The sequence below is a fragment of the Leiobunum rupestre genome, chromosome 1 (genome assembly GCF_980474605.1).
Source record: "Leiobunum rupestre chromosome 1, qqLeiRupe1.1.hap1, whole genome shotgun sequence".
Taxonomy (NCBI): Eukaryota; Metazoa; Arthropoda; class Arachnida; order Opiliones; family Sclerosomatidae; genus Leiobunum; species Leiobunum rupestre.
Window position 1 is genome coordinate 44383739 of NC_143384.1, and position 9978 is coordinate 44393716.

At 39.1% G+C, this 9978-nt stretch overlaps 3 protein-coding genes across 3 annotated transcripts; 1 reads left to right on the forward strand and 2 right to left on the reverse strand.

Annotated features, from left to right (window-relative positions):
- The first annotated feature begins 1035 nt into the window (after window positions 1–1035).
- LOC149963049 (uncharacterized protein F54H12.2-like) lies at window positions 1036–2180 on the forward strand. Its single transcript, XM_090164502.1, has 3 exons — window positions 1036–1432; window positions 1546–1928; window positions 1983–2180. The coding sequence occupies exons 1-3, from the start codon at window positions 1036–1038 to the stop codon at window positions 2178–2180; spliced, it is 978 nt and encodes a 325-aa protein (XP_090020628.1).
- Window positions 2181–4297: 2117 nt separating this feature from the next.
- Window positions 4298–7255, reverse strand: LOC149963050 (uncharacterized). Its single transcript, XM_090164503.1, has 8 exons — window positions 6857–7255; window positions 6539–6757; window positions 5756–5897; window positions 5466–5693; window positions 5314–5401; window positions 4837–5243; window positions 4406–4774; window positions 4298–4359 (listed from the first exon to the last, which is right to left on the reverse strand). Exons 1-8 carry the CDS (start codon window positions 7253–7255, stop codon window positions 4298–4300), a joined length of 1914 nt encoding a protein of 637 aa, XP_090020629.1.
- Window positions 7256–7771: 516 nt separating this feature from the next.
- LOC149963051 (uncharacterized) lies at window positions 7772–8468 on the reverse strand. Its single transcript, XM_090164505.1, has 2 exons — window positions 8132–8468; window positions 7772–8074 (listed from the first exon to the last, which is right to left on the reverse strand). Exons 1-2 carry the CDS (start codon window positions 8396–8398, stop codon window positions 7772–7774), a joined length of 570 nt encoding a protein of 189 aa, XP_090020631.1. The 5' UTR covers window positions 8399–8468.
- Between the last annotated feature and the right edge of the window lie 1510 nt (window positions 8469–9978).

Genomic DNA, 9978 nt, shown 5'->3' on the forward strand with positions numbered 1-9978 from the left:
AAAACTAGCTATTATACCCAAAGCAAATTTCTCTACAATCGAAGATTTACTTGAAATGTTAAAATTTGAGGGTAAAAATGTTGAGTTTAAATACATAAAACATCTGAAACGAGTTTCGGTTCACATTGCTAAGAGTTTTTATTGTAAAATCCCTCCTGATATAGCGGTTATGTTGGGGTTTTCGATTCAGCAAGTACAAGAACTTGAAATTAGGGAATCGACGATAGCTCCATATACCGTAGATATGGACGTGGGATTACATTCGTTGTTTGTTTATTCCGATATCGTTGAAAGTACGATCGTCGGGGACAGGAACGTACCTCTCCTAAGAATTATTAGCGTTAAAGGGAAAGACGGTGAAACTATAGACTCGATATTCACTAAACCACATTATTTACCAGTCACGGGTTCAAATATTCAAATTATCGAAATTAACATTATGGACGACTTGGGGAACCCCGTGCGATTCGAACGTGGAAAGGTGCACGTTACTCTACATTTCAGACCACGGAGGGCCTGGCTCACCCTATAACAACACGTGCGAGAACGAGTCGCGTTCATTTTAGTAAAGCATAACGAACGACCAACATCATGAGACACTCGCAGTATAATCCCGCCGTAAGCGATTACGAGAACTACTATTTGAATCAGGCTGGCTATGGATCAATTCCTGTTTATCGAGGTGTGGGTGTTCAAAGAGGATATGGATTAGGCAATATACTAGCTTCAGCTTTTCGCAGTGCCATGCCCCTTTTCAAGCGTGGAGCCCAGTTCTTAGGAAGAAAATTCCTCGATACTGGAGCGAAAGTCGTCACGGACGTTGCTAGCGGTATTCCAATCAAAAAGGCACTCGCAACTAGATCCAAAAGCGCTGGCAAAGAAACCTTAATTTCAGCCGCGGAAGTGGTTAAGCAAATGACGGGATCTGGACTTAAAAAGAAACGCTCCCGACCGCGCAAAATCACTCGACGTAAAGCCAAGAGGAGGAAAACATCGTGCCCTTCTTACTCCGATATATTTTCATAAAGCGTTATTATGGCACTGTTACATCCACATTCAAGCGGGTGTGTGAATTCGGAATTGGACCTTTTTCAAGTTCCGTTATCGCAGACGGGGATTATCGGTGGCGAATGGGTCGAATACAATCCCATTTCCAGTATTACCAACAATTCGGCGTTAACGTTTTGCATTAGTGGCAATTCAGAATCCTACGTAGACTTGTCGCAGACTCTCCTACACGTTCAGGTGGAAGTGAAAAAACAAAATGGATCTCTCCCCAAAGCCGCCGTGATCGGTGCGGGTGGAGTGGTAACTACACCAGCTGATAATGTGGCGCCGGTCAATTTATTTTTACACAGTCTCTTTCCCGAAGTGCATCTATTTTTAAACGAAAAATCCGTTACTCCTTCGGCTCAAAATTACCCGTATAAAAGTATGATTCAAACCATGCTAACTTTTGGTGACTCGGCTAAACGAGTCATCTGACCAGCTCCTTATTCTATCGCGACACGGCGGGTGAGTTTAACGACTTTACCAAAAACGAAGGTTTCTTGAAAAGAGCTGAATTTGCTCAAAAGGGAATTATCGATATGATCGGCGTCCTCCACTTAGATGTTTGTCAACAACCTCGATATCTTCTAAACTTGGTGGATTTAAAATTTGTTTTTGGTAAACCGAACACCGATTTTTGTTTACACTCCGATGTGAAATGTCAATTGGAAATCAAATCAGCTTCGCTTTATCTGAGAAAAGTTAAATTAATTCCAGAAATACCATTATCTCACGCGAAAGTATTACAAGTGGCTAGAGCTAAATACCCCATCACTCGCACCGAATGCACTTCATTTTCGATCCCCCAGGGGAACATGAGTGTAGTGCAGGATCATTTATTTACCGGCCAGATTCCCAATAAAGTCGTGATTGGGATGGTTAGTCAAACGGCTTTTCTAGGTGACTTAAAATTATCACCATATAATTTCCAGCACTTTAATTTAAACCACATTGGATTGTTTGTGGACGGAAACAGCGTACCCCATCGCCCTCTCACTCCTAATTTCGCGGAGAATAGCTACATCCAGGCTTACGCCAATTTATTTCTACAAACGGGTCAGTGGAACATTGACGAGGGAAACCAAATAAGTCGCGAAGATTACGTTGGTGGGAACTGCCTTTTCGTCTAAGATTTGACGGCTGATTTGATGAGCAACGCCGCCCATTTCCATTTAGTTAAAAACGGAAATTTGAGGCTCGAGATAAAATTCGCATCAGCTTTAGCCGAAACGATTGCTGTAATTGTGTACGCGGAATTCCAGAGTTTGATTGAAATTGATAAAAACAGAACCGTGCTTTTGAACTAGAATGGATACGTTACAACTAACTAGAATTATGGAAAACGATAAGTCCACCAAAAACCTATTTCGGGGAGTTATGGCTGCGGATCAATTACCCAAATACGTGAAGACTTTCCCCTCTCTTTATATTGTGAACACGGCTACTTCAGAAACGTCCGGAGAACATTGGGTTGTACTCTATTTCTCGAAAAATAACAGCGCTACAGAATTCTTCGATTCTTTCGGGAACGCCCCCGATATGTTTCGCTTTAATGACTTTGTCGAAAGAAATAGTAAAACTGTTACTTTTAATTCGTTACAACTACAAGGAAATCTTAGTAGGACTTGTGGAGGCTTTTGCGTGTATTTTGCTATTAATCGATGTCGGGGTGTAAAAATGTTTGATATTGTGACAAGATTTTCTAAACAAAAAAATGATAATGATAAGATGATTAAAGAATTTGTGTATTCAAACTATTCAATAAATATTGAATAACTTTTAAATTTTTTTTTAATTTACCAATATTCAAAACAAATTGCAAAAACACTAGTTCATAAACTTTTTGTTAAAGTAAATTCACAGATCATTTCCAGTTGAAAATATTTAACATTTTTAGAATAATATTTGTGAAAATAAATCAAAATACTCTAAATATTCTTTTAGTCATATACATAATGTTCTTTTAGTCATATACATAATGTTCTTTTAGTTATATACATAATGCTCTTTTAGTCATATACATAATGTTCTATTAGTTATATACGTATTTTACGAATTCAGTCACACCTTTTTTATCTTGTCGATCCAGTGATGTCCATAGGATAGAGTTTGAATACCGTTACCCAAAATGTATCTTTTATTATCACAAGGATTTAGAGACATTTTGTTTTGGGAAATGGTAAAGAGTTGATGTCTCTGACTCACAATTCGCATCATACAGTTGCTCGTAATTTGATTCCGAAAAAGACAATTGCGGTAGCTCGAGTGGCGGATACTTTTTTTGACGACTCTCTTGCAAACACCCTTCGCGGTTTTTTTCTCCCCCTTCTCCGAAAGGATACTATACATTTTCGGGCGTAAACCGCAAAACTCGCGAATCGGAACTCCTTCCATCTCGTCTTTCATCTTCCCAATCACTTTTTTATTTGATTCATTGTGAAGAGGATGATTAACGGGATATCCTGAGAAATCGAAGAGGTGGGAGGACTTCTGTAAGTCCGCGTAGACATCCTTGGATTGTATGTCATACGTGAGGCTGTCAGTATCTGTGAAAAGGAGTCGCGCTTTACCCCCGAAATTCTTCCGCATGTACTCGTAATGAAACTCATACATGGAAAGTTTGGATAGATCCAAAATGGAGAAGCCGGTATAAATAGGTCTATTCAAAGTAAGCGACTTCCTCTTCATTTGAATGCCTACGAGTTCGTTGTGGAAAATAGTGAACTTTTCAAATGCCGGAGAAGACGCTTTCTTGATGGCCCGCTCAGGTGTTTGCACGAGATGAAAGTCTATACGATTACGGAGATTTTCCATGGTCTTACCTAGTATTAGAGAAAATGAGATTAGTATTGATTATTATTTAAATTTATATTTAATATACCAAAAGTGCTATTATTGAGCAACTTGAAAAATTCCCGTTCAAAGTTGTTTTTGGCAAGTTTTCTTTTCTCCGTATTGAACTCGATGAAGGGACGAAGCCAAGGACTTTGGTCAAACGAGAGTATCCTGTGAACTTTAGTAAGTTTCATCCCCTTCGAAACGTAGTATTTTAAATTACGATAGTCAACTACGTAACGTTGCTTGTTGAATAGATTAGGTACAAGCTTAGAAAGAGTGTCTTTTGTGGAAAGGTTCAATTGTTTAAGCATCAGTTTATAATATGAAGAAAATAAATCGGTGGTTATTGCGCGAGATTCGGGCGCAAGGGGGTAGCAATTGTGTTCTTGATGCAATTCAGCAGGATACTCTAAATCAACCTCCAAAATGAAACCATAGGATGACTCGTCCGATAAAGTAAGCACGTGTAAACTAGTGTAATCGAGGAGGTCTTTTACAGGTACCCAAGCGAACTTACTAGTGGGTAGGTAGCCGACCATCGACGACCCGTACAAATTGTTCATGTCGAAGTACATTATAAAATTACTCGGCTGCTCGGGGTCGTAAGTTTCGGGTATGTATTTATTATTCGCCTTGGCGAATCTGTGGCTAATCATCGAAACCCCTCCTCGAATACCGCGCTCAATAAATAAGTGCATGTCAATATCGAGGAGTAACTCCAACTTCACTTTGGTCATGTGAAGCGCAGATTCCCAGGCGAATCCTGGTCCGGTGTACGCGTGCGCGCAATCCAGGCCATAGTATGCTACACACATGGCGCGGAAACTTTCGAAGACGTCAGCGAGCTGGAGGGTATCCGCTTGAACGTACAAATCGTGTAGTTCACCTGTCAAGAAAATTTTCGTTAGTAACATTATTTCTTTCCATTAAAGATTTCTGGCGAAATACCTAGATTTTTTACGTTGAAAGTATTCCACACTTGTCGGACTGATTCGTAACTTTCATCTGATATGTGTTCGTCAGTGAGAGAGTTGAAAAATGCTTCTCTGGGAGGAAGTGTCTCCTCAAACTTTGCCACGCTGCTCATGTAGTCGTAAGGATAGGTTAATTTTTTAAGTAAATACGGGACTTGATGCGAAGGATAGAAAGAGTTTAAAATAGGAAATTTATCCGACCCCCCCATAGCTAAGTTATTAATTAGAGTTTCGAGGGAAGCTGGCATGAAACGAAGTGAATCGATGAAACGGAGACGACCTATAGTGAAACTTATATAAGTTTCGGTGGTTGATGGAATGCAGGAAATTTTATGTTCCTTCATCAACCCAATCCTCTGCATAATAAGATTGGCGTCATATCTACAATTTGAAAATAAATATAATTTAGTTATAATTTCGTCGATAGTAGAAAGGAAAATAAATTACGTACCGTGATAAATTGTGCATGACGACGGGTGTAAACTTTCCAACTCTTAGCTTTAAATTACACGAATTGTGGGCCACTCCGCGAAAATGCCCTAAAAATTGTAATTAGACGTTAGCTTTCTGATAATAAAAACCACCGATAAAAGTGTAATATACCGGAATAATGACAATGGTCTCTAACTCCCGGATCGCTCTGCGTGAGAAGATCTCCACACACGTAACAATGAATGGCGTTGCGAACCGATTCTTCTTCGACTGGTGTCAAAACCATCGGAACGTTTTTCTTTAATAATTCGGTGATGTACTCCCGTTCCATCAACAAACTTTCAAGAAAAACATCAGTAGCGTCAGTTCCTCTATAAGTCACGGGCGGATGCGGTTTTCCTATAAATTGAATATTCTTTGTAGCGAAGATATTTTTTAAAAACAGTACAAAATATAAATACCATCGGGTCCTACAACAACATAGCTGAAACCACACGCTACATGTTCGGAAAGTTTGGTTGTTGATGACAGTGAAGAATCGGGTAAACATGTATGGATTTTATCAATGATAGATTCAAAATCCGCGTATATGACGTAAGGTACCTAAATTTAAGAAGAATATTAAAAAGTGAAAATTTGTAATAAGATTTCTTTTTTACCTTTTGTAGCCAGTCGATTTTATTGAATTTTAAAATGGGTTCTTTGTGGGGCATTTTCACAAGCTGTGGACCGTGGACATTACAGTTTTTTACGTGCTCTCTATGATTACTTTCGGCGCTTACACCAGAGTAGCGGTGTAAGCAATAACGACATACGTAAATTTTTCCGTTATGATTTGTGAAGTGACTCAACAAGCGACTAAGGTCGCTAATAAGACAAAAGTGCTGGTTTTTTCCTGACACGAGATATAGAAGGTCTATTTGTCGATCTTCCGGCACTTTGTTTTCACTGACGTGAAGCGGGAAAACTTCGTTATCATAACCAAAAACGTTGATTGATAGATTGTTTTTAAATTCAAATTTTGTAAGTTTTAAAACGTTTAATTGAAAAGGGAATGAAATGTCACTATAGTCTATTTCACTTTCAAATTTTTGGTATTGTTCCTTTCGGCGTCGATGTGAATTTGTAGGATGTAGTTTTGCTAGAATGCACCATAAGAAACACTTCTGGTCTTTAGTTTTAATATTTAGTAGACCTTTACCTTTACAAAGCTCCGAGGGTAGCTCTATATAGGTACCACCTACGAGTGGAAGATACGTTATAATATCCACTTGGAAAAACAAAATCCGATCAATGGTCCATCCACTACCCATGTCTTGGAATTCCCCCATTGCTTCCGCAACTTGCTTTATGCAAGAGTCTATTTGAACTGGTATTACGTCCGGCATGAGGGAAGTTTGAGTCTTGCTACGGAAATACGGTAACGCTTCAACTTCCTCGCCGTCGTTGAGTTTACGCACGTACTTCGTGCGAATAAATACGCTCCATTTTATACCCCGTTTCTTAGATAAGCGATTTTTCAAGTATTTAAATAAGGCTGAACATATAGAAGTGATTAATACCTCTGGGTCCGTTTGAGTGGTTTTCGGGGTATAACGCGAGCTAATGATGGCGTCCTCGATAACGGAAAGTTCTTCGACGTTTTCGAGAAAGCTTTCCTCGGCGTCGTCTATTTCCATCGGTTTTTGAAGTGGTAGAGGATTATTTTGCCATGGCTGTGCGGGTGTCGGTGAAACTGGCTGCTGAAATGGGAGGATGGCTTCTTTACGCGATGAATCGGGTGTCGATGAATCTGAACCACTCGCGTGAATTCGCGAATGACGTTGCAATCCGTATTTGCGCGCGAAACTGTTACCACAAAGCAAACAAACGTATTTCCTATTACCGTGTTGTTCTCGTTTATGTCGATTCAAAGTAAACTTTGTCGCAAATTCTCTAACACATATGGTGCACGAAAACATTTTGACTCACTAGCCGCTACTCGCAACTGACAATGTCATCAGCTCCGATTCGAGCTTTTATACACTTTGCACCCCTAAACATTCGCTTCGCGTTGTTTAGGTTATAATAGTAGGGTCCTTCGCCAGTTGGGGAAGAGCAGGGTTTTTTTCGGTCTTAGCGCTTGGGACGTGGGATAATTCTTTCAATGAAAGTACATCACTACTTTGTTATTATAACGGGGGTCGCCTCTACCGCGCTAGAATGTTTTCAATGTGATAAAGAATCTTTGGAAAATTATATCTGATGCGCTCTTTAGAATTTACAAGGATTAAAAAAATAATATCTTATTAATTCCCAACCAAAATTAAATATAATTCCTAATTATAAGTACGTAAAAAGTAAACTTTGGTATTTTCTCTTAATATTTATTTATTTTCACATTACAAATTCCTCACCGAGGGTTTGTTGAACAATTTGTTCTAAAGCCAATAATTTTTCCAAATCATCGTTAAAGTCAATTTTTTTTGTTTTTTTTTTTAATCTGCTTCTCTGATGGAGCGCTTCTTTTCTTCCGCTTCTGTGTGGAAAATGAAGCGGATGCGAGAAGAGTCGAAGGAACTTCGGGGGGTAGAAGAAGTTGACGCTATTGATGGTAGAGACGATAGAGATGATGATGAGTTTCCGGTTATAGAACATGCCGATGAAGATGTGACAGGGATCATTGATAGTGTGGTCGGGATTTCTGGCGTTGAAGGATTCGGCTCGTTGTTCATTCCGAAAAAGAGGAGCGAAGCGATGGAGTCTTCTTCCGCCGATATTGTTAAATCCAGTTTTTCGATCTTAAAATAATTGTAATAAATACACGTTTTATACGTAATAAACGAAAATAAACATACCCCGATTAGTTGGTTTAATCCTCCGAGAGCCCGTCTTATGTTGGCTATGTTCGGGTGGTAACATAGGTGCACGTCTATAACTGCACACGCTTCATCCGGGCGGAATTCCACCCAAAATCCCCGATGTTGCTTCCGGATAATGACTTCGAAAGTTCGAAAATTGAAGACTGGTAATTCGGGGCGGCCGGGAATGTGTCCCAGCGCAGCCTTATATCTTAAGACTGCGACGGTAACTTTTTTGTCTAAGACGGTATTGTTAGTTGCCATTCTGAAATGAATATGATTTTGATTTTCGGGAGATGGACTTATATATCCCAGCCAGAATTGAAATTTCTTCTGGAAGTCGTCTCCACCACAAGTAATAAATAGAGCTTATAGTTTACAACCTTTCGTAATAACAAGAATGTATTTACGCCATAAGATATAAATTACGCTTTATTTATGTCACAAAGAATAAATAACGTATTTATACTATAAGGTATACATAAGAACGTATTTATACTATAAGGTATACATAAGAACGTATTTATACTATAAGGTATACATAAGAACGTATTTATACAGTGGGGTATAAATAAAGATTGTATTTATCTATATTTAGTATAAATATATTCTTGGTAATAAGACTAATTCTGATTTCCATCGGTAGACCTATTAGACGGTTGTAAGTAAAAATGTTTCTATTTAACCATTCCACTTCCCAATGTTTGATTCAAGTAAATGTATATGAGAGAGGTAAAAAAAAATCAGATATGGTTAAGACCAAAATATTTTATTTATATTTTTTCCATAAATTTATCTGATGCGCTTTAAATAATGCACAATTGAAATTTTGAAAATGGTATTTGCAGACCCTTGGACCCAAATCTGCAAAATTTTTAAATTTTGGGCATCCAATGTCCTCAACGTTAATGATCTTCTTAACGAAACGATTCGAGAGGAACGATGTTTTCTCCAGACCTTTCGTGAAGAAGGTTGACGCTTTAGATGTGATGTAGGTGATGATTCCATCCAATTCGTTTATTTCGTATTCACCCTCGTCCCACTGCATCCCGCAAATATTCGTCGAGATCCACGAACAAAGTCTTTTGTCTTTCACGTTTAGCTCGTGATACGGAAAAGGCGGCTTAAAGGCGTACACCCCACTCTCTCCAGTTTCAACCACCAAGAATGCCAATTCTTTGAGAACATATTCGTTGTTGGCTCTCAGAAAGTTGACTTCAAGAATGCAAGAGTTATTCTCCGACCTAGAATTGACAATACAAATTAAAAATGATTCGCGAATAATTAATACGTGATAAAACTCACATTTTGGGTTACTCCTCGTATGACTGGTGAGCGTCGCTTCTAAAACGTGAAAGACAAGATTCCAAATTCGGGATGTAATTTTAAGGAAACTGAGTCCCTTTATATAGTACTCATCCGTGCGCTTTTTACTTGGTTTCATATACTTTACAAAAAGAGTAATTTCAATCCTTGGCGTTACTCTCCGTTCATTTCAATTGACGTTTCGCATCTGTAAGAATTCTATTTGCAGACTAAACACGCTGGAAAACAAACGGCTTCTTTCCACCTGGTTAACCTTAGACGTTGCTCTCCGTTCAAATCCCCGCAAATATACAATCGTCGTAATATCGCTACCCTCACCGTAGATTCATGCCCCGTACCGACTAAACACGTGTATAAACAAACCGCTTCTTTCTGGCGCGGATGAAAAGCTTGACCTCGTTTTATCGCGGACCTCTATTCCGCTTACTTATTACGCCCCGTCAATAAATCTCCGGCTGGCTCCGATGGTCCCTTCGCGTTTTCGACGGACGCTCTCGTATTCTCGATGCTGACCCGTA

Bases quoted from the DNA above. Each gene is read 5' to 3' on its own strand.
- LOC149963049 (XM_090164502.1), top strand. From the start codon at position 1,036: ATGGCACTGTTACATCCACATTCAAGCGGGTGTGTGAATTCGGAATTG. The intron at 1,433-1,545 runs GTATGATTCAAA...CCAAAAACGAAG, and splicing joins TCAAAATTACCCGTATAAAA to GTTTCTTGAAAAGAGCTGAA. The intron at 1,929-1,982 runs GTTAGTCAAACG...TATAATTTCCAG, and splicing joins ATAAAGTCGTGATTGGGATG to CACTTTAATTTAAACCACAT.
- LOC149963050 (XM_090164503.1), bottom strand. From the start codon at position 7,255: ATGTTTTCGTGCACCATATGTGTTAGAGAATTTGCGACAAAGTTTACT. The intron at 5,694-5,755 runs GTATTTATATTT...TTCAATTTATAG, and splicing joins TGTTGTTGTAGGACCCGATG to GAAAACCGCATCCGCCCGTG. The intron at 5,402-5,465 runs GTATATTACACT...TACAATTTTTAG, and splicing joins AGACCATTGTCATTATTCCG to GGCATTTTCGCGGAGTGGCC.
- LOC149963051 (XM_090164505.1), bottom strand. From the start codon at position 8,398: ATGGCAACTAACAATACCGTCTTAGACAAAAAAGTTACCGTCGCAGTC. The intron at 8,075-8,131 runs GTATGTTTATTT...AATTATTTTAAG, and splicing joins GATTAAACCAACTAATCGGG to ATCGAAAAACTGGATTTAAC.